Source organism: Macaca nemestrina, chromosome 7 (genome assembly GCF_043159975.1).
Source record: "Macaca nemestrina isolate mMacNem1 chromosome 7, mMacNem.hap1, whole genome shotgun sequence".
NCBI lineage: Eukaryota > Metazoa > Chordata > Mammalia > Primates > Cercopithecidae > Macaca > Macaca nemestrina.
This window is the reverse complement of record NC_092131.1, coordinates 17,925,442-17,949,559: the sequence shown is the minus strand read 5'-3', so window position 1 is coordinate 17,949,559 and position 24,118 is coordinate 17,925,442. Positions and strand designations below refer to the sequence as shown.

At 39.1% G+C, this 24,118-nt stretch overlaps 1 protein-coding gene across 11 annotated transcripts in view; it reads right to left on the bottom strand.

Moving 5' to 3' along the window:
* Window positions 1-24,118, bottom strand: part of LOC105467566 (EF-hand calcium binding domain 11) — a 161,107-nt gene that overhangs the window by 117,449 nt on the left and 19,540 nt on the right. For 9 of the 11 annotated variants that reach the window (XR_011625641.1, XM_011717260.3, XM_011717259.3 and 6 more), the window contains exons 4-5: window positions 20,976-21,077; window positions 19,982-20,072 (exon numbers count right to left, since the gene is read on the bottom strand). Coding sequence is in view for 10 of the 11 variants with exons in the window: in XM_011717260.3 (XP_011715562.2) it covers window positions 19,982-20,072; window positions 20,976-21,077 (193 nt within the window). In the remaining variant the exon portion in view is untranslated. Of the gene's footprint in view, window positions 1-544; window positions 2,930-15,139; window positions 15,347-19,981; window positions 20,073-20,975; window positions 21,078-24,118 lie in introns of those variants that run through there. The other 2 variants (XM_071099729.1, XM_011717268.3) reach the window with 2 other exon arrangements.

The following is a 24,118-nucleotide window of genomic DNA, read 5'->3' as shown; positions in this document are numbered from 1 at the left end:
GACAGAGCACGTGTCCTGTGCCAGGCACAGGGCTGAGCCATTTGCATGAATTATCTCCGTTAAGCCTCCTAACAACCCGTCATTATCTTAATTTTATAGCTGTTCCCTCTACAGATGGGGAAACTAAGGCAAGCTGAGATACTTTTCAAAGGCCTCACAGCTAATAAGCCATGTAGCAGGGATTTAGATCCAGACAATTATTCTAGAACACGCTTTCTTAGCCAACAGAATGGCCAGAAGTCCACAAAAGAAGGCAGTGGCTAATCAACAAGCATTTATTCATTGTTGGTATGGTATAGACTATGAACTATGTGAGTTAAAACTGAGATAAAATGGTTTCACTGAAAAAAGAAAAAGAACTAGAATTCCTTTTACTTCCACTTAAAAAAATATATATCCTGAACTTTATTGGCCTTTGAAGAGAAAAAGGATCTCTATTCTAACGTCTAGCATGTCTATCCAGCAAATATCTAGGTTGTTCAAACCATTAAGGAGACTAACAAAACAGGAGTTGATGATACACAGCTCAGGGGCTTTTTGTTTCTTGTTTTTTTTTTTTTTTTTGGTTGGCATTACCCAGGCTGATTTAGATCTAAACACTGGGGGACCTCAGGATCTGAAGTTCCTTAAGGCTTCCTGGGCTTCCTGGGCTTAGCATTGTTTTTCCCTCAAATTTCTATACTGCTCTCTTTATTGAAATATCTGTACATTAATATATGCTCTTCTTTTTTACATGACCTATTTTTCCAGTGGGACTGAGGGTGAAAATTACAAATGCATATTTAAAGCCATAGGAATATTTAAATTCTCCCTGTTTTTGTCATACGTTTTTAGTACTTTCTATGCGCGACGAAAGATAAAAACTTGTGTGCATGATTAATTGTAATGATGAAAGAATGCTAGGCAGTTGCTTAAGAAACGGGAACAACAAAGGAATAAACTACTGCAGGCATCACCAGGACTGGAATGACACTGCTCTGTGTACTTGATTTCCATGGCAACTAGCAATGGGAAGATGAATGTTTCATAGTCACTCTGCTCTGCAGTACACGTCTATAAATCAAACTTGCATAAAGAGCACAAGATTTCTGCTGTGGGCTGTACCCAGAGCTGGTTTATTTTCCTGTTACTGTATAATTATGGAAAAGAAGCACAAAACAATGAGGTCATTTTTAGTGGGGAACAAACTCAGAAATTACTAATACACCTGCGGCATATGATGCCATTCATCTAGCAAGAAACTAGAAGCAGGCAAGGCAGGCGTGAATGAAAATGCCGCCTGCTTCTGTGGGGAACTCGTTGGCTCTGGCTGAGAACTGCGAATGACAGGCCTGGTGTGCCCTGCCTCCCCTCAGCTCAGCTCTGAGATAGAAGTAGGAGCACCTTAATTAACTGTCGAAGGTACGGCCAAAGTTTTCATTTTGATAATGGGGCGGACATGATACTCCATATTTAGCATGAAAGTTTATTGAGATGGAACAAGTATCTATTTATCTACTGAAAATGGCTCATAGTATAGGAGTTAGGATGGAAAAATAATGCCTTGGCATGGAGACCTGAGTTTTGATCCAGGTCTATGTAACCTTGGGTGAGCCATATATGTTTGACTTCCATTTTCTTAGCTAGAAAATAAGAGAGATGGCATATGTGATTCCTAAAGTCCCTGCCACCATCCAATTCTATGATTCCATAATCTCTAAATCTTAAGGGTCTGAATCTTTCAATCGCATCTAATCAAAGATGTTAGTTGTGCCATTCCTAAAAACATATGTACCTTACACAGTTGTATTTTAAAATTCTATACTGGGCTAAAGCTCCTAATTAACAGTGTTTTATGAGTTTACCAACCACGCTGAAGCCTTCTTCTGATTTGTTCATTCTTCCAAACATGATGCTATCAAAAGCTTAATACAACTATCAGTTTTTCAAAGTTAAAAAAAATTTTTTACAATCTTATAAGTTTTTAAAATAATACTTTAAAAAACATTTAAATTTATCTTTCTCGCTCTTCCATAGATAAAGGCTGCTTATCAATTCCTGCCAAGCAGAAAGCATCCTGCTTCTTGAGTCTGCAGCTCTCAGAAGCATCTTCAGGCTCTCTGGGAATTCATCTTTGTATGTCGGAGACCCAGCAAGAAGAATGTTGAGTAAAAGTTTGTGGAATAAATGGATAAATGAATGGTTGGGGACACTGCTGCTACACCTGTCAGCAACCCTGTGCTCCCTTCTCCAAGCTTAAACATTTAGGCAGATTCAGATCAACATGGAAACATCCCAGGGTAGACGGGCAAATATCTGAACACCACATATAGTTAACAATATGAGTATCTCTTTTGTGAGTCTTTACAAAATCTTTGTGGAACTTTACGACCTGGAAACATCTCATCAATGCAGCATGAGGCATCATTAGACACAAGGAGAGACTCCAGTCCTAAGGCCCTGGCTAAGAGCATGGGATGTGGTGGAGGCTCAGAAAGAACCAAGTCTGTGCTTAAACTAGAAAAGGACAGGGTGAGGAGCACTTAATCAGCACATCCGTTATCTCAGGTGATGTTTACGTCAACTCTCACGGGAAGACGCTATTATCTCCATTTTACAAACTGGAAAAACTGAGCAGTAGAGAATCTGCATAAGTAATTAAGAGACAGTTATGAAAGGCTGGGAAATGTGGCTCACGCCTGTAATCCCAGCACTTTGGGAGGCTGAAGCAGGTGGATCACTTGAGGCCAGGAGTTGGAGACCAACCTGGCCAACACGGTGAAACCCCATCTCTACTAAAAAATTAGCCAGGTGTGGTGGTGCACACCTGTAGTCCCAGCTACTTGGGAAGCTTAGGTATGAGAATCACTTGAACCCGGGAGGTAGAAGTTGTAGTGAGCCGAGATTGTGCCACTGCACTCCAGCCTGGGCAACAGAGTGAGACCTTGGTCTGAAAAAAAAAAAAAAGAGTTATGAAATATGTAGGGAAATTCAAAATCTGATCTCTCTGACTCCAAAGCCTTTGTTCTTCTGACTGTATCTCAGGACACATTCAAGCAACAGGCTATTGCTCCATTTGGACTTTTTCAGGGCTAAACAGTAAAGGGTTAAACAAACAAACCTAGCCCCTAACCCCCCAAAAAAAGCAATGTTCCTGCTGTTCCAGGAATACATTAATGGTAAAAAAAAAAAAAAAATCATAGCAATAATAACGCAAGTCAATATTTTTAAAGACCTAAATTCAACAATAAATATAGCCAGAGACATCACTCTCCTTCTCTGTACACATTATTGTTTGCTCCTCCACTCTCCAGGCAAGCACACTAAAGGCTATTTCCAGGATGGAGTCAGATGTTATACAACTTTACAATTTCCAATATGTGAATATTAACATAGGCCAACGACATCATTACAGAAGCTATACATCATTATAGAAATGTATTCTGCTGGTCACCAGAGGGGTTAGCCTTGCTTCCTAACCTTAGAAAATGTGATAATTTGGGTATATGTTTTCAGTACAAATTTTTCAAAAACTACAAAAATAACGCTTATTAAGAAAGTCTCCTGGTTAACCTGTTCTTTCAATCCATTTCTTAGCAGAGTTTTTGGCACCACCAACTGGAGAAAGAGGTCTACTACAAAGGTGCTTAGCTCTCAATCTGTTCGGTTCATTAAGAGATGATCATACATTTATTTCACATTTAATTTACGGTGAAGCAACTTATTTCAGTCACTAAATAAAATTAGAAATGCATTTCTTTGTCAGTCAAATAAATAGTAATCCACTCTGGTTTTTTCACCTGAGAACCAAGTATGTTTTGGTTAGTAAAGGTCACCAGAGAAAACTCAATCTACCCACCAAAGTTAATTTGATTTATTCTGCCATAAACTCACACTGAAAAAGCAAACACTGAGAACTATAATGAAAATCAGAAACTAAGAGAGAGAGCAAACTAAATGGTTTCAAATACTATGCTAGCCTCCAGTGTTTATATCAGACAATTTAATGTTTGATATAAAAATGATTGAGGAGGTAATTTCACGTTTGTTAAAAAACTGAACTTTTCCCACCAAGATTCATGTCTCAAAGATGGATGCTGCCATCTGACCTGTGAATATATATGCTATCTAGCCATCCTTCCTGTTTAATTGAGCCACACCTAGCAATGGATACCAGTATAAAGAGAGCAGAGCCAAGCCCTTAGGGCACAACTCTGATCTCTGCACAATGAATCATGAAAATAAATATCCCTGAAGGATAGTCTAATTTTTCCCCCCAAAACAATGTGTTTTCTAGGGAGAATGGCTCAGGAAAAAAAAAAAAAAAAAAAGAAAAAAAAATTTGTGGATACAAGTTGTCTATGAGAAGTATATCTAGCCGTTTGTGATAATAAATTTGTAACCCATAGAACAAATGGCACCAACTTTATGACAAAACTGGTCATTGAAGAAACTTCTTTACTAGACTATGTAAAAGAGAGAGAGAAAAAAGAAAGAACCATCCAAAGAATCAAATTTGACTCTGATGGCAGGGTTTGGTTAAAAGCCATCTGCCAGAGTTTAAAACTACCATGACAATTTTGTGATAATAGCAGTTTAAATTGCTATACAAATGTGTACTCAATTCATATTTGTTAAAGCCTCCAAGTCTAAATCTGCAATTGAAAGTCTATTAAAGAAGACCATTTGAAATAGGCCTAGAAAAAAGTAAGGGCCAGCAGCTGCTCTACCCAATTTAACACATAATTTGAACTTGTAAACTTTGATCAGATTAATTCTATTTCTTTGCCCACTTCATTCATTCATTTGTTCATGTATTTGTCAAATACTCTCTCCTGCAAACACAGTTAAATTTTTACAAGGAGAGAACAAGAGTGAGACCCTCCTGCTCCTTCCTCTCCTTGGACGAGAGTCTCGATATACCATGGCAAGGATTCCTAACTGAAGTCATGACTGGATTATCAGGAATCCTAACAATAAGACTTGGGTTAAGAAAAGCATTTTAAAACTTTCATTTATTTTTGTTTCTAAATATATCCTTTAATATGACTCATGTCATGAGTCTCACTAAGTCTGTGTAGACATTTTTTGAGGTATGACTAACAAAAAATTGTGTATATTTAAGGTATACAAGATGACGTTTTGATAAAAGTATACTTTGTGTAATGACTCACAGTCAAGCCAATTAGCATATCCATCACCTGACATGCTTTTTGTGTGTGTGTGTGTGTATGTATATATATGTATGTGTGTTGAAAACACTCAAGATCTGCTCCCTTGGCAAATCTGAAGTACACAACACATTAACTATAGTTACCATGCTGTACATTAGATCACTAGAATTTATTCACCTTATAACTAAAAGTTTGTATCCTCTGACCGACATCTCCCCATCTTCCCCGCTCCCCAGCCCCTAGCAACTACCATTTCACTCTTTTTCTCTAAGTTTGACTATTTTAGATTTCACATATAAGAATATCACGCAATAGGCCAGGCACGGTGGCTCAAGCCTGTAATCCCAGCACTTTGGGAGGCCGAGACGGGTGGATCACGAGGTCAGGAGATCGAGACCACCCTGGCTAACACGGTGAAACCCCGTCTCTACTAAAAAATACAAAAAACTAGCCAAGCGAGGTGGCGGGCACCTGTAGTCCCAGCTACTCGGGAGGCTGAGGCAGGAGAATGGCGTGAACCTGGGAGGCGGAGCTTGCAGTGAGCTGAGATCTGGCCACTGCACTCCAGCCTGGGAGACAGAGCGAGACTCCGTCTCAAAAAAAAAAAAAGAAAAAAAAAAAAAAAAAAAGAATATCACGCAATATTTGTCTTCCTGTGTCTGGCTTCTTTCACTTAGCACAATGTCCCAGATGACTCCACGCTGTCACAAATGGCAGGATTTCCTTCTTTTTTATGGCTGACTAATATTCTGCTGTACACACATACCACAATTTCTTTATCCATTCATCCAGTGGAGGGCAGTTAGGTTGTTTCTATATCTCGGCTATTGTGACTAATGCTGCAGTTAACATGGGAGTGCAGACATTTTATTCTACCTGTAAATTCAGTCTACTCCATCATTATCATTACTAGGCAGTGGCATTCCTAAACCAGAAAATAACATTTTGAGGTTACAAAAACACTTGACCATTAACAAGTACCAGCAATATGATTATAATCAAATAAAAAATTCTGATTGCCCTAGGGGCTTGGTTCTGTGACTTCTTTGACCAAAAAAATAATAATAATTGTGAATTAGTTCAGTTTGGTTTGAATTTAGCAATAAAGGACTCTCAGCTTTATCCGTAAAATGGATAGAAATGCCATTGATGTGGTGAGTCACTATAAGGACTAAGGAAGGTAACATGTAGTCGGTGATCAATGAATAGGAAGCACTGTCACTGCAGCGGACGATACAGTGCAATGAAAGCTGGGGAAGAGCGAGAATCAAGGACTGACTCTCCCCCAGGCGGGGTGTGAATGCTGCGAGAAGCTGGCAACAATGAACCCTGAGCAAAAGGACAGGGGGCAACTGGAGGCCCTTATTTGGAGACAGCAGCTTTCTAGGATGGATATGAGTATATCTTCAAGCAGGGATAGGCATTATAAACAGAAGTGGGAATGGCTGATGGAGAAATGCCTTAGATCAAAAAAAGGGGAACAGATAAGACCAGAACAAAAGAGAGGAATTAGGGGAAAAAAAGAAGAAACCCCTTTTCCTTAGAAATAAAATTAAAGGAAGGTCGGATGTCGTGGCTCATGCTTGTAATCCCAGCACTTTGGGAGGTCGAGGCGGGTGGATCACCTGAGGTCAGGAGTTCCAGACCAGCCTGACCAACATGGTGAAATCCCGTCTCTACGAAAAATACAAAAATTAGCCGGCCATGGTAGCCTGTAATCCCAGCTACTTGGGAGGCTGAGGCAGGAGAATCGCTTGAACCTGGGAAGTGGAGGCTGCAGTGAGCCGAGATCGCACCATTGCATTCCAGCCTGGGTAACAGAGCGAGACTCCATCTCAAAAAAAAAAAAAACTTAAAGGAATTCAAAAAACTTAAGAGGTGAAGAGAAGGTAGAAAACCCAGGAAGAGGCTATGATCCTCTCCATGAAGAAAAAGGCAAGATCACCTGCAAAGCACCATAGTGGGAAAGGTTTGGTACAACCACGAGAGAATACATCCTTACAGAGAGCAAGAGATTTGATCTCAGATGACAACTCTAATGAGCTGGCTTGGGGTATTGTACTGAGAAGAACTCTGAGTTCTGCAGAAGAGGGCAGCCACAGGTACAGGAGGGGTCAGTGGCAGGCATGTCAACTACTTGCCATCCCTATAACAGGGAACCGAAGCCAGCTGAGTTACACTTCTCCTGGATCGCAACAGGGGTATTGCATGACCTGAGTGACAGGCATACCAGATCTCTGCATGAAATGGAAGGCATTCTGGAATGACACAGGACCAGGGTGGGGGAACTGAGTACAGAACACAGATTCTGGTAGCCCAAACACTTTGGTCAAGTAGAGATCAGTTTCTGCCTGAATTGTGACATGGTCCCATTCTGGGATCAAGGCCGGCACCAGGGGATCTAAGCAAGAGGATCCAGGAAGGTGGATGGCAGAGTTGAGAGATTTCTCAGTCATCACACTTGATGAGAGAGAGAGAGAGAGAGAGAGAGACAGAGAGAGAGAAACTAATTCACTCTGGAATGTATGATGGGGAGGCAGACACATTAAAGAAAGAAGGCAAATGGTAAGTAAGCTTCAGATCTCAGATCGGCCAGGAGCAGGTCCAAGCACCTGAGCCCACTTAACAGTGCAGGCCCTGCAGTATGGGTCAGAACAAAGGGTGGGGGCCTTGGACAGAGGCCTAAGAAAAGATAAGGAGGAAAAAGTGGTGTCAACATTGATTCTTGGGCTTAATGGCAGCTAAGGAGACTAGAGGTGTGGCATGTGGAGGACATGGCACTGGGAGAAAGGAGGGGGATGGGGAATAATGACAAGAGTCCAGGATCCATGTCTAGCCACCAGTAACCAGTCCTGGGATTTTAAGATTCTAAAAACTCCGTGAGTGGGAGGCAGGTAGAAGTGAGTGATGAACAGGGAGAGTAGGGGAGAAAGTAAAGGGTATTAGTATTAGTACTTGTTCTGCTTTTCCTGGGGCTGGCTTAGGAAATGGGTGAGCCAGAGTCTACCAAAGGAGCCATCATCAGTAGCTTCAAGGGCTGGGACAGGCAGAGGCAAGAGTGAGTGCAGGAACTATGAGGCTTCACACTAAGTCTGTAGTGGATTTAATCACTGCTTTGCGCTGATTTTCTCCAGCAGCAGGTTGAGACCAAGGAGAGAAGAGCAGATAATGTGGCCCAGCTGGAATTTATAAAACACAATGCTAAACTCACAGTAACTGATTAAAGAGTCTTCCAAGTGAATCAAAGTATAATCCTGCCTTATGAAGAGAAAGCCATGAATTTCGTTTAGCACTCCCACTCCAGTTAAAATTATGATAAAACTCCACTCAGCAATTTTCAATATACTTGGGTTTTATAATTTATTTGGCAAATACTTTGGTCTTGTGATATAATTCCATAGGCAAGATGCATAACACATGGGTTCCTATCAGAGCAATCTGAACTGGAATGCCTTCTACAGCTTGATGGATAAAATATTGCATCAGTTTCCTTTCGCATATTTTTTCAAATGAAATCTCAAGTATAACAATCCAAACCAAACCACTTCGTAGGAACAGGGAAAAGCCATATAACCATGCAGACAGTGCATCAAGAATGCTCTTAGGGTAGGGTGAATAGGCCTTGCTTCCTGGTGTTTATGCTAGGCAATGGAGGGATACAAAAGCATGCTTCCTACCTTCAGGGTCTTTACACTGTTGAAAGACGTGAGAAAGGAATATACCAGTGATTAAGAGCACAAGCTGGAAAGGCAGCCTCCTTGGGTTTGAACCTTGGTTCCATCAGCCACCAGCTGGTGGCCTTGAGCAAGTTCTTAGAACACTCTGAGCTTTTTCTTCATGTGTAAAATGGGGGCAGACAGAGCCCAACCCAAGTGGTTCATGTGAGGATTTGCTCAGCACAGTGCCTGGCACATGGAAAACACTCAGTAAATATTAGTTGCCAGTGGTGTTGTGGTTACTACTATTAGATATGTCAATATGGCAAGTGTTATAGGAGTTCTACAGAAGAGGAAAGATACTTTGTGGGCTGGAGTGATAAAGAAAGGCTACATAGGGCCGGGTGCAGTGGCTCATGGCTGGGATCCCAGCACTCTGGGAGTCTGAGGCGGGTGGATCACTTGAGGCCAGGAGTTGAGACCAGCCTGGTCAACATGGTGAAACCCCATCTCTACTATAAATACAAAAATTAGCTGGGCATAGTGGCGGGCACCTGTAATCCCAGCTACTTGGGAGGCTGAGGCAGGAGAATCACTTGAACCTGGGAGGCAGAGGTTGCAATGAGCCGAGATCGTGCCACTGAACTCCAGTCTAGGTGACAAAGTGAGACTCTGTTTAAAAAAAAAAAAAGAAAGGAAGAAAGACTACATAGAAGAATGTTCAGCTAAGGAATGGATACCATTCAGATATGTGGATGGGGAAATGAGAGAAGAGGAAAGAGAGCAGTGAACCTGCCATGAACAAAAATGCTAGGAGAGAAATGAGACAGTATATGGCAAGAAGACCAGAGTGATGGAGTAGGATGAAATACTGGGGGACATGCAAAAAAGGCACAGCTGTTTCTGTCTATAGGGCCTTGTATGTTTCTGTCTATAGGGGCCTTGCATGTCAGGCTAAGGAATCTAGACATTATCTGGTAGGGAATAAAAAACTATTGAAGTTAGGAAGTAACATAAATAGAAATGATAATTTACTCGAATTATCCAAAATTTAAGTAGGGTAGGCCAATGATTTTCAAACTTTAATGTGCATATGAATTACCTAGGAATATTAAAGTAAATATGTCTGACTCAGTACCTTTGGAGTGGGTCCTAAGATTAGGCATCGCTAATAAGCTCCCTGATGCTGATGCCACTGGTCTTTGGAGAACTCTTTGAATGTCAAGGATGCATCTATTCAAGGTAGCCTGATGGAGGAGAATGATGGGGTAGGAGGTAGGTGGACAAGATGGCCAGACATAAGGCAGCAAACTCATAGGTTGCTGTCATCGATAAAAATGTAGTACTGGAAATCTTCGGTCTTGATTTTAGTCTATATATAAGGTGGACAATCAAAACTTTGATGTAATTCTTAATTCCTGGCCTACTCTGTCATGGCATTTTAAAACAATGTTAAGCATCTCATAAAATATGTATTTTATTAAATACAGATTTCTCTTATTTTATAAATATGAAATTCAATATTTTCAAAAATTCCACCTAGAAGTTAGCTATCTACTACAAAAGAAAAACACGAGAAATTGATTCCTTTTTCTATCAAGGAAATGGCATGAATACATTCATGATGTGTGGCTATTAATAACTTCAAGGATGACTGAAAGGGTTAGCAACATTTGGTCATAGAAAGAAACCATGGCAGCAGTTTCCTATGTGACAGCTGAATTAAAAGAAAAATAGCCCTCATGCTATTACAGCAAGAACGGCATATTCAGCCATATATGTAGATGAGGAATTGGATACATCGGCCACAACACTTTCTATAGTGACATCCCAAAAACTAAACCCAGGGTTGGGTAGCTGTCAAACCCAGTAATTTCCTCTTGAGAACAGTCTTTGTCACACTGACAGACCACATCTATATTCATGCTGTGGTAGATTCTGAATAATATCTGTGATACGCAGAGAAAATAAAGGAGACGGCCATGCTATTCTCCATGATAGATGACGCCACCAGTGAATTTCAGAGTTGGAGAAGCCTGCCAGATCCTATAACACAACACCTTTTTTTTTCAGATGAGAGTGCAGTCCAGAAAGGTTCACTGATTTGTGGAAAAATGGGTCAGAGGGAGAGCTGGGCCTGGAACTCATCCTGGGGTTTGACTGGACTCCTGACCTTAACATGGTGCCAGTGTGGTATTTAAAGAGTAAAACAAATAATAGTAATAAAAAGCCTGTTTTGTTTTTTTTTCCAATGAAATAAGCCAATCATTTACATAAGATGAAGTCATCTATTGAAGACCTACAAAACTGTGCTAGGAGCGTGGGGAGTGTGATCATGAATACCCTACTATGCCTTCTCACGTTTAGCTCCCATTCTGACACTGGAAATAACACATGGGTACAAATAACTATGAAAAAGCATGAAGAAGAAAGATATTTACGAAAGATTAGGAGTTTAAAGCAGAAGGTGAGGACAATTTCCTTTTTGGAAAGGTGTCTTTCCAAAAGGTGGCAGGGTAGGGCCAGCTTTCGAGATAAGAAATATCTTAATAGCTGGGCCTTGAAGGATGAATAGAATTTGTATCCGGATGGGTTTAACATAAGAGAGGACTTCAAAATCTGAGCTTCCTAAATGTGAAGAGACTAAATATCCCTTCCAATCTAATAATATATTTTTCATAAGTTAGCTTAACTGAAGAAACGAAAATAACATATTTGAAACATATTGTTACATATTTGAAAATCTATATAACAAAGTCATCTTCTCTACTTGCTTCCTGGTCCAGTTTTTGAGTTTCAATTCCTCCATTTCTAAAGTTCATACTGGTAAAAAAGACAATCAAAACCAATTAAGAACCCTCCGAAAAATTGGTATTTTCTTAAAATGACTAGAATATAATTATTTCTATAGCTGAATTTTTAAAGTACAGTTTTATTTAATATATCACATGTGAAAGTGCCTAGAAGTCCCTCAGAGAGGAAATTCTGAGGTCAGCTTGAAAAGCTAACACACATTCATACTCCCCATCCTGTAAGCATGTGCAAGAGGACAATAAGAAAAGGGAATCTCTGACAATATAATTTTGAAACAAAACCACTGAAATAAAAACTAAAGCATTTCCATTGCAGAGAAGACACAAAATTTCATGAAATAAAAATTGGGACCTCAAGAAGTCTACTTCTTTGGTCATGCCACTCACACAGAAGGTATAGCGGATGACTGTTATCTGTGTATGGCTACAAAGAGTGAAATATGATTCCTAGGTGTTTTTTGGATTTTTCTATACCCGGAAGCAGGCAGATACTCAAAGACCAATAGTCACAGTCACTAAATTAGGTGCTCATTTTAATTGTGATCTTATTGAAGTTGCATGATTATATACAGAATCATTCTGAGGCACAAAATAATGACTGGGAAATCTTCTCTCGTTAGAGATGGACCAGGAAAATGATACTCAACAAGTCTGCTGCTGGCAGAAAGGAATTATAGGAAGCTAAAAACTATAGTGAGAAATAACATTTCAAACATTTCAAAAGAGATGCAAATGACTTGAAAAAATAAATGCTCTCCGAAATCACTTTCCTTTAGGCCCTCAGCTCTCTAAGACTCTTCCAATCAGCGTAACAGAAGAGCCTATTAGTTTGTTTTACCCAAGGTGGTGACAGTCCTTACCTCTATAATGGCTGTGATATAACATCTATATAATTTTTCTGCCAAGAGAATATCCATCACTCCCTTTTACAATTGCATTCCTAAGCCCTAGCCCCTACAAATACTCTGATTTTGAAAATATCTTATTCAACGAGCAATGACATTCTTATTTGCACCCAATTTCTAATATTCAAAAAAGGAGAGTTAGATGTCCTATATCCTTTGACCTTCCCTTGCATAATGTGAAGAAAGGGATTCTTACACCAAAAATATCAGGATATAACTTTAAATGTCTCCAGTCATGACGGGAGCATTTGGTGCCTCGATATTTCCACTTTACATCAGTATGTGGCAATACGCCTGTGCATCAGGATCTTGGACGCTGGGTCAGGGCATGGACCTTATGCACATTCACATTTCATCCCACGACTGGGAAGCAAAAGCAGCTTCCCAGAGCTTTTTGCCAACTGACAGGTGGTGGGAATATACAAATAGCAGTGCTTACAATGAGATGGAGAAGGTTCCTAGGCATGGAGAAGTAAACATATCCATGCAGAGAAAAATGCCAGCCAGAAATACCACAGGGTGTTGATGGTGGGCAAAGTCAAGAAAGAATATTAAGCCAGCTTCCTGATGACAGCCGAAGCTAAATCATGAACCAAAAATGCCTCCAAAATAAAGCAAAAAGAGACCACCAGAGATTAATTCATGAAAATCACACATAGACAGAGAAAAATAGAAAGCAAAGCCACATGTGGCTATGAAGCTCCTGACTGCATTTTAAAGTACTCTTTCCTAGTTTATGAGAAATAAATTAAACCACAAAGAAAATAGAATTTTACTGTCACTGGGCATTTGGAATAAGTGGCAATGGACCAATGATTATTTATTAACTGCAATGCATAAAGCAACATGCCAAGGGCAGTGGCGATTACAGATATAAGTCCATAAACTCAAAGAACTTGTACTAACGTATGGGGATAATCATATACACGGTGTTTTCATTTATCAAGTAGGTGAATGAAAAAATACATAACAGTAAATACTATCAACGTTTAGGGAAAGAAGACCATACAATGTAGAGAAAGAAAGGCTTTATTGAGGAGGACCTTTAAAGATGGTTTAAATCTGGACAGGTAAGAGTAGGGAAAGGCACTGCTAGGCAAGCGAAACAGAATGAAGTATAAATGCACATCACATAATCAAAGGAACAAGTACCATGCCAAGGGAAACACAGGAATTTGGGACTGATGAAAGATGAGTTTGGAAAGGGGACCAGATGTTGGAAAGCCAGGTTAAAGAGTTTAACTTTACCCCTTACAGTCACTGAAGATTTCTGAACATTGAAAACAAGAGATAGTGCTACAAAATTTCCCACAAGTTTTATTAGCGTTAAAGAGGAAAGACATTTCTTACTTAACTTTTAATTGCTCAAAACAGCCTATTATCTAACATTAACTCTATAGTACAAACAGTACTATAGTACAAACAGCTCTTATATCTCTTGATCTTCTGCCATTTTTAGTGGGTAGAAATTCTGACTAATAATGAAACATCATCTTTGATATAGTACACGAATACACAAATTGTGACTACTAGTTCTAAGAGGAAAGCAAAGTTATGGTATTTTTTTTTTTTTTTGAGACGAAGTCTTGCTCTGTCACCCCGGCTGGAGTGCAATGCCGCAGTCTAGGCTCACTGCAACCTCCGACTCCCAGGTTCAAGTGATACTCCTGCCTCAGCCTCCCAGGTAGCTGGGACTACAGGCACGTGCGACCACACCCAGCTAACTTTTGTATTTTCAGTAGAGACTAGTTTTTTTTGAGACAGAGTCTTGCTCCATCGCCCAGGCTGGAGTACAGTGGCATGATCTTGACTCACTGCAATCTCTGCCTCCAAAGTTCAAGCAATTCTTGTGCCTCAGCCTCCGGAGTAGCTGGGATTACAAGTGTGCAACACCATGCCAGGCTAATTTTTTTTTTTTTTAGTAGAGACAGGGTTTCACAACGTTGGCCAGGCTGGTCTCAAGCGATCTGCCCATCTCGGCCTCCCAAAGTGTTGGATTACAGGCATGAGCCACCACACCCACCCGAAAGTTTTAAGTTTCAAACACTGAAAAAAGTCTCAAATTTTGAAATCCAAGTATTAAAGATTTTATGATATCTTTAGACATAACAAATGAGTACCAATTTTAAATTTTTTATATGAGATATCCCTTGGTTTATGAAAGTAATTTGTTCCTCACAACTTTTCTCTTGGTAGAAAACTTGCTTTCAATAATTTATGTGGAAAAAGTTATAATTATCTTCCCCCAAGCAATCACTCATTTAAAAATAAAATCTGAAAAATCACTGTTTCCCCTAATAAAACAAATGCCTCTATAAAACAAGAGCTGAACGTTGATACGGGAGATACTACAAAATAACAAGATACAGCAAAACAACAAAAGGATATGAGACATCAGCTGATACAGCTCAAGAAAGAAATGTAAGAGAAAAGTAAAACCAAAACAGAAAAAGAAAAATGCCAAATTGGATGCAGTATGAAGGAGAATAGATATTGTTGAAAATACACTAAGTGACATGGTAATATATTAAGAGCAAAGCAAGCAATAAAATAAAAATTAGCAAAAAACTTAAAAGGACTTCCAATATAAGCATAACCAATGTTCTCAAAGAAAAAGAATGTGACTCAAAAATGTTAGCATTCAATCCATTACATATTTTTATTCAAATACAGTGACCCAGATAAGCATTTTTGAACATGAAAGACAGTGGGGAATATAATTCCTATGACCCCTACTTGAGGATAAACTTCAGTTAAGCAGAAACCATAGCAAAAGGCCTGGAGGTGAGCTTTGAATTCATTCAACTGTAGAGCTACGACTAAATCAAAACAGGAGATTATGATTGCACAACAAAATGTGAATGTTATGAACCCTAATAATATGTTTTCTAAAAAACCACATTGCTTTCATTAATGATTAAATCACTAAAGTAAACATCACCAGAATACCTAGGCAACAATTCACAAACCTTACAAAATTATGTTACATTTAGTTCTCACTTTCCAAATTAATGAATGATGCACCAGTGTTTCTATTAAATTATAAAGTGAAATGATTCCTTGATGCCTATGTCCAAATCTCTTTCTTTGGATTGTTTTTGTTGTTTGGTGGGTTGAACTGCTGTTCTTTGGTTTGTAAAATTAAAGTGTAATGCGGGCAAGTACTTTCGAAAGAGCCTACTCTTGATCTCTAGAAATTTCTTTGGGAAGAATCTGGCAGTCACTGAATTGAAGACTATAAAAACTTCTTCAGTCATTCAAGCCACAGAGGACCCCGGCCTAATTAGAATTCTCCCTCTCTAGCTGCCTTCTTCTAGTGCTTTTCAGAGATCAGCTTTTTTTCTGGACCTGTGTAGTGAATTGTGGACCTGGGTAACGAAACCCATACATGCTGGTTAATTAAGTGAAAAGCTACTCAAGCATCTCAAAAAGTGAACGTCTAACCTTGGAAACATTAAATAATTTTGCATCGCTAACAGCCTCAGCAGCTGCTTTTTTTTATTATTGAAAATTGTTTGCATGACTGAAATAAGGATATGTGTGATATGTTAGACATCTCTGTTTCTTTGGCCTACTTCAATTTACACAAACAGGAAATATTTTTCGAGTTCACAACTTCCTTTAATACGTGTTACTCTTTTTTTTTTTTTGAGACGGAGTCTCGCTCTTGTTGCCCAGGCTGAAGTGCAGTGACGTGATCTCGGCTCACTGCAACCTCCACCTCCTGGGTTCAAGCGATTCTACTGCCTCAGCCTCCTGAGTAGCTGGAATTACAGATGCCCACCACCACACCCGGCTAATTCTTGTACTTTTTAGTACAGATGGAGTTTCGCCATGTTGGCCAGGCTGGTCTCGAACTCCTGACCTCAGGTGATCTGCCCGCCTCGGCCTCCCAAAGTGCTGGGATTACAGGCACGAGCCACCATGCCTGATCGTGTTATTCATTATTTAGTCTAATTTTGGGATTGTGATATTATAAAAATACAATTGAGAGTTTAAAAAGCCCATATTCAATCAACAAAGTATCTTCTTTGGCTGTATGTTGCAGTTTCCAAACTGTTTTGGTCTCACAACCCTAGGAAGTACAAGATTTGTGGGCATATATTCCACAACATGAATATACTTATTTATAGAGGAGCACATGTGTTATTATATTAATATACTATGTACATGGTTAAAGTATAGAAATTTCTAAAGAATTAAAGATAAAAATATTTTATTCATTAATGGAAAATAACTTTCTGATGTCACTAGAAATTATTAATAATACTTAACTAGAACAATGTACATTAATATACTTTATTATTTCTGAAAATCTTGGCTTAATATTTTGTAAGTGAGCAATTTAAAATTCAATTTGTTTTGATACTTGGTTTTAATGGATAGTACAGGTAACTCATGAAAATACATAGATCAAAATGGGAAAAGGTCATCATGCCACTGACTCCATCCTCTGATAATGTAAAGATTTAGGAATTTGAAAATTTGTTGTATTTTCTAAAATTATTATTTTGTTGTTAACGCCAACTAAAATTCAGCTGGTAAATGTCCATCTTTCCTGATATCTCACTATTGAATTATATATATAATTATATATGTTTATATATGTTAATCATATATAATCATATATACAATTATTAATATATTAGTTATATATTTATGTATAATTATATATAACAAATTATATACAATTATATCAATTATATAATTATATATTGCATATATATTAAATGCAATTAAATAGTTATAGATTATATATAATTAATTATATATTACATATTATATACTTAAATATCTATAATCAATTATATATTACATATATACAATTATATACATTAATATATATAATTCCAATCATAATTATATATTACATATATAATTCAATATATATAATTTTATATATAATTCAATAGCTTTAATACATTTTCAAGATATACTGTAACCCATGGAAAGATGGACAAATACATATATATATATGTATATACACATTTTTTTTTAAGAGATAGGGTCTTGCTCTGTTGCCCAGGCTGGGGTGTAGTGGTGCAACCATGGCTCACTGCAGCCTCAAACTTCTGGGCTCAAGAGATCTTCCCATCTCAGCCTCCCAAGTAGCTAGTAGCTAGGACTACAGGTATATGCCAACACACCTGGCTAATTTTTGTATTTTGTGTAGAGATTGGGTCTATGTTGCCCAGGCTGGTCTTGAACTCTTGGCCTCAAGCAATCCTCCTGCTTTGGCCTCCTAAAGTGCTAGGATTGAACCACCACACCAGGCCAAATTTCTGTTTTTAATAATTGTGTGCTAAAATCACCAACTTTGTAGTTTTTTTTTTTTTGAGACGGAGTCTCACTCTGTCACCCAGGCTGGAGTGCAGTGGTGTGATCTCAGCTCACTGCAACCTCCACATCCCAGGTTCAAGTGATTCTCCTGCCTCAGCTTCCCGAGTAGCTGGGACTACAGCACGTGCTACCATACCCAGCTAATTTTTGTCTTTTTAGTACAGATGGGGTTTCGCCATGTTGGCCAGGCTGGTCTCGAATTCCTGACCTCAAGTGATCCACCCACCTTGGCCTCCCAAAGTGCGGGGATTACAGGTATGAGCCACCATGCCTGGCCAGGACATTCCATTTTAAACATACCAAACGTGAAGATATGAATTTTAATAGGTGACATACATTATGTTTTAAAATAAAGTAACATTTTGAAACATCTATTTCAAAAATGTTCTCCCTATAGCACAGCTTTTCTTCTAAGAAGGTGTTATTTTCTCATTCATCATTAAAACATTGCCTGAATGGCTACATTTAAATATATTTTTCAAAAATCTATATAAGGTAGTATCTACTAAAACCATTTAACACAAAAAGTTCATCAAATTTGGACAACTTGTCTTTTTGTAAAAAGAAAATGAGTATCAATTTTTAGTTCCTTTGTTAAAAACAACTTTTGTATGGTAGAAGTATACTGATATTCATTACCTATCTCATCACAAAATACAAAGATGCTACATTTTAAAGGATTTGCTTTTACAAAATCAACTAAGTAATATTTTCCTATAAGCATTTTGTATGCATCTGGCTTTAACTTCTTTGCTCTTCTTCAATAGCTTGCTTAGTAGCTTGCTTGTCAACGATACAGCAAATGAATTTCATATATGTCACTGTTAATGATAATGACTGCAAATCTTCATTCAAATAACTTATTTAATAATTTCTATTGAGAAGGGCTGGCTCTGGTCGTATTTCATTAAGTTACTTTTATCCCAAATGGGAACATCTGCGAGATGTCCCCCAATATCCATTCTCTCTCCCTCTTCCTTGGTATCAAAACCTCTATTCGTGGGCACATCATTGCCCAGAGCAAAGACTACCTTTTCCAAAACTCTTCCCCCTTGCAGCTGTGCATGACCTTGGAACTAAGTTTTGGTCACTGGGTTGTAAGTGGAAAAAATATATGTCCTGAAAAGGAGTGCATACCTTCTGCTTTCTTTTTCTCCTAACCAGCTGGAATTCAGATTTGACTGCTGAAACTTAAGCAACCATCTTGGAGCAAGAGGGAGAAGCCAGGTGTTGATACAGCCAGAGCAACAAGAAAACGGGCAATCTGGATCCTTCCCGACTGTATGGTCAACATTCATCCCTGGTTTGCCGATGTTTATATGACAGAGAAATGAATTTCTGTATTTTCTGAGTTTCCGTTCTTTTGGGTTTTCTGGCTCTCATTAGTGTGCTGAACGCTAATGAATACACCTGTTAACAGGGTTGATGAAGAGCTCATGCTGGGAGTCAGAGAAGAGACAGCTCTGCTGTGTTCTCACATCAGCATGTGTTTGCACTATTAATACTACCTTCAATCTGCAGTTTCCTAACAGAAACTGCTTTTAAGCCACTTGTCCATTTTGTCAGGATTCGTTCATAAGAACCACATAATATAATCTTTAAATCCACTTTATCAGGTATGTGTGAACAGCAACATGTGTCAGTGGCTTTGAAAGCAAGGGAATGAGGGGGCTACCATCAGGCAACTCCAACCGTTCTCTCCAGACAACTCAAGAATCACATGTAACCTGTGTTCATCTGAAATGCAGACCATGTGAGGACACCAGCGTCCATGCTAAATATTACTAAAGCTTCATTTTCCCTTGGGTCACACGTAAGTATCTGAAGAAGTTATTCTTTCTTCCTATTCCTCTCCTGCCGCTACTCATAAATGCTTGTATGAACCTGCCTGGTGTGCAAGTGCTCCCCCGACTTTACAGTCCACTGTCACGGGTGTGGAAGGACCCATAGTTAACTATAGATTTCCCTCCTGGATCATGACACTATGCTGCAAGAGACAAATGTTCCTGACTGAAAAATCAGAATAAATAAGTGCTTTCCATAAAATCAAAAACATGTAAAAGCAAATGGTAAATCAAAAGAGGATGGTGTACAGAAGGATTTTGATGCCTCACCTGAATACTTCAAGAACAGTCCTTTCTGGTAACTTGGGAGCCACCTGCCTAAATGCTTTTTTGAAATCTTCCAAAGTTAAAAATCCACGATCTATTTGAAAACAATAAAAAATATTCACTTACTTTGATAAGACCTATCAACTGTTACTTCAGCCATAACATTTGTGAAAAACTTACTTTAACATATTACTAGGAGAAAAGCAATAGTTTATGGTTGGTTTCACATATAAGGTAATCTGAGATAGTCTCATTGGAATAATTTGAGATTCTAATAATACTTTCCTTCAGTGCAGTCCCAGCTGATCTTGAAGGTCACTTCTGGCCCTATCATTTTGCCGATTCTCTCAGTCCCCGGGATAGCACTATACGGAGACATGCACTGTAACAGTGGTGTTAGACTTTGAGTCTTTGTGAGTTACCAAAACAAGGCAGTCTTCAAAATTCATGTCTTTTCCTTTGCTTGGTATTAGAATCATGAAATATTAATATTTAGAAGGAAACCATAACAGCAGTCAAGACATTGAATCTAGACGCCATGAGTCTTTTCACTCTGTGTATGATCTGTGGGGCCTAGGGGGTCTACAGCCACCCACCCCTCTCAGCCACACCCTATGTGGGAAAACAATTCCATCAATCATATGTAGGTCAGACCAAGAGTTGATGAAGAAGTCACACAGTCTCCCACACCTCCATAGGTGGCTCATGGCCTATATCCCCCATGGCCAGTCCTTTTGCGGTCCCCATGACAATCAAGGTACAATATATTAACACAACCATATAACTGTAAATACCACTTCATCCGCGGTAAATGTCAAGAATTTAAAATCACGATGGAGAAAAAAATGTGCACCAATACCTAAGGTAACATCTAACGAATACAGTAATATAATCTTCCAAGTATATTATATATTTGATTTACTGGGTATATAATCCTATTCGCAATCCCTTAATAGCAATTTTTTTTTTTACATCAAAACACATTAGAGACACTTACAGTATGTGTCAAAGGCTGTGAAGATGTGTCTTACTTCATTCCGATACCGTTGAGCTTCCTTCTTTTTCCTGACAATATTTAAAAACCCCTCGAGTAATATACCTGAAAGTTGGGGAAAGAAAAATTTGTCAAAGGTTACTGTCTTTCTCTTTAAGAAAAAATTAAACAGAAATGAACAGTAATAAATATCACAAATAATCTAATTTTATCTTAATTGTGGTATTTACTCAAGATCTGTAAAGTCTCCTGAAGACCAAAAAAGGCATTTTGCTAAATGCTAACATTTAACAGACCCAACACTAGAAAACAATAGTGAAAATGCAAGACACTTTTAGGGTTCACTGAGCTTTTTCCAGGGGTAAAGAAATGGTGACCTTGAAAAAAGTGTAACACTCTTCCCTGCAACAGATCTAATAAGCAGGAAACTACTTATTAAACAAGGTCTCATAATTTTTCTTTCCTTATGCTTCTTTGATCCCTTTTTTCCTAGCCAGATGTCACTATGGCAGGTTTTTTTCCAACTGGGAGATCGGGTCAGAGAAGTAGTTTCTTAAAAGTCAATACCAATTGCACACCACAGATAAAGGTGGAGAGAATATTACATAAACAATAGAGCTGGCACCATCCCCAGCCCTGGATACACCCCACAACGTGTGGAGCAGCCTCAGGCTCAGCTTCCTGCGACTCTCATAATAAAAGAGCCCAGCATGATAAAATGAGATTGGATACTGTGCTTACAATGTCTATTAAAATGAATTCTAATGTGATCTTTGTAGTAGGTTTAAAGAGCAAAGCCAAGAATTTAAACATTTTAGTGAACTGAGCTCTACATATATAAAAAGAGTGGTTCATTTTTATAACTCAAAATTTCCATAAAATAACATTATCACTCTGTTTTAAAAATAGCCTCTAATCATACAATAACCGCATGCACATTTTTTTCTTTTAGTGAGGTAATACTAAGCTGTATACCTTTTTTTTTTTTTTTTTTTTTTGTTGTTGTTTTTTTTTTTTGAGACGGAGTCTGGCTCTGTTGCCCGGGCTGGAGTGCAGTGGCCGGATCTTAGCTCACTGCAAGCTCCGCCTCCCGGGTTTATGCCATTCTCCTGTCTCAGCCTCCCGAGTACCTGGGACTACAGGCGCCTGCCACCTCGCCCGGCTAGTTTTTTGTATTTTTAGTAGAGACAGGGTTTCACCGTGTTAGCCAGGATGGTCTCGATCTCCTGACCTCGTGATCCGCCCGTCTCGGCCTCCCAAAGTGCTGGGATTACAGGCTTGAGCCACCGCGCCCAGCCTACCTTTTGTAAAATAGTTCCAATCATTTAAAAAAATGTAGAAATGATTTTCTTAATTTCCTACATCTTTATTTATATTTAAAGATTTAAAACGGAAAAAAAATGTCTTTCTGTTCTTCAATGATTCCTTTATAACATTTTAGGACCTACTGTGGGCCAGGCACTGTATTAAGCTTTGGAAATAGAGGGAAAAAGAGAATATACGTGATTCTAGTCCCAAGGGAGCTACTGATCTGGTGGGGAAGGCAGTCAATTTTTCAAACACACACCTCAATGCAAACTGTGGCATGGGCAATGAGGGGAAAGACAGGAGGTTGTGAAAAAGATTCACAGGAATCCTCATGTAGAGTAGACTCTGGTGAAGGAGAGATCCCTTCAGGGAGGAGATATTTAAGCCAAGACCTAAACCATGAGACAATACCAATGACCTAGTATTGGGAGGAAGAGCATTGCTGGCAGTCGGAACAGCCTGTGCCGAGGCCGTCGGGTGGCAAGGTGGGAAAATGAAAACAGGCTGCTGTGGTTAGAACAAAGTGAGCCAGAGAGAAGTGATACAAGATGAGGTTGGGGAGAGCAGCAGGGGCCAGAACTCACAGACTCTTGTGGACCACAGTAAATAATTTGGGTTTTATTTAAGCTGCAATAGGAAGTCAACAGAAGGTTTGAATTGGGAAGTTATATGATGTGTTTTGAAATATCTTTCTGGCCATTATCTTGATAAAGGGACTGAGGTGGGGGAGCAAAAATGTAGAAAGAGAGACCAGTTAGGAGCCTACTGGCAAGAGATGTGGTTGCCAGGGTTGCTGGCAGTGGGGATGAGAGGAGTGGAAGGTTTCCAGATATATTTTAGAATCTAAATAACATAGCTTGATGAAGAACTAGATGTGGCGGGTGAGAAAGAAGGAGACGTCAAGAATATCCCATAGATTCTGGCTTGAAGAGCTACTTAAAGAGAGGAGAATGTCTGGGAGAAGAGCAAAATTGGGGCAAGATGAGGAGTTGCCATTCAGCTGTGTGAAGTGTTTAGCGCTCTGGAGACAACCAAGAGGAGAAGTTCAGGAGGTGGCCGGCTGTCTTCTAGGCAACAGGGCATATCTCCCTCACATACCAGAGTGCCTGGCAGGTGCTCAATCGTATGTACTATAGCAAATTAGCATATGTAGCATTTTTTTTCTGTAGTTGTGGGGATACATATTGATGCAGCTCCATTCTTATCTAATCACCCCTGTGACAGAGACCATATGCCAAATTGCTAGCTGAGGTTAAAATTGAAGTCTAGCCATGCCATGTGCCCATCAGGTCATATCCATAACTTTAGCTTCAAAAACACCAAAATCTAGTCAATTAAGTAGCATCTAGAGTAGCTGAAATTCTTGAATAATGTATTTACTGATAATGGCATGTCCTTGGAGACCCTTCAGAAACGTACCCCAGTCTACCTCTCAAGACTTCCTAGTCAACTTCCTGGTGCTTCCCCAAGCCAAGAGGCCCTTTCACACTCCACACCTTTGCATGTATAAAACACACTGCCTGGAATAATGCACTTTCTCCTTGTTTCTCCTAGGGAATGTTTACATCTCCTTCCAGATGCAACCCAGGCCTCATCTCCTATTTGAATGTGTCTCTGATTTCTCTCAGCTGAGTCCTCTTTCTGTGACCCGACAGCGCTCTGTTCATCATGCAATCATAGAAGTGATTAGGATCTATGGTAATTATTTGGCCACATGTCTGCCTGAGACCTGCTGAGGGAAAGCAGTGTATAGTGTTCAAAATTTTATCCCACGTTTAACATAATGCCTAGCAGACAGTAGGCATTCATTACATGTTTGCTGAGTAAGTAACGTTCAA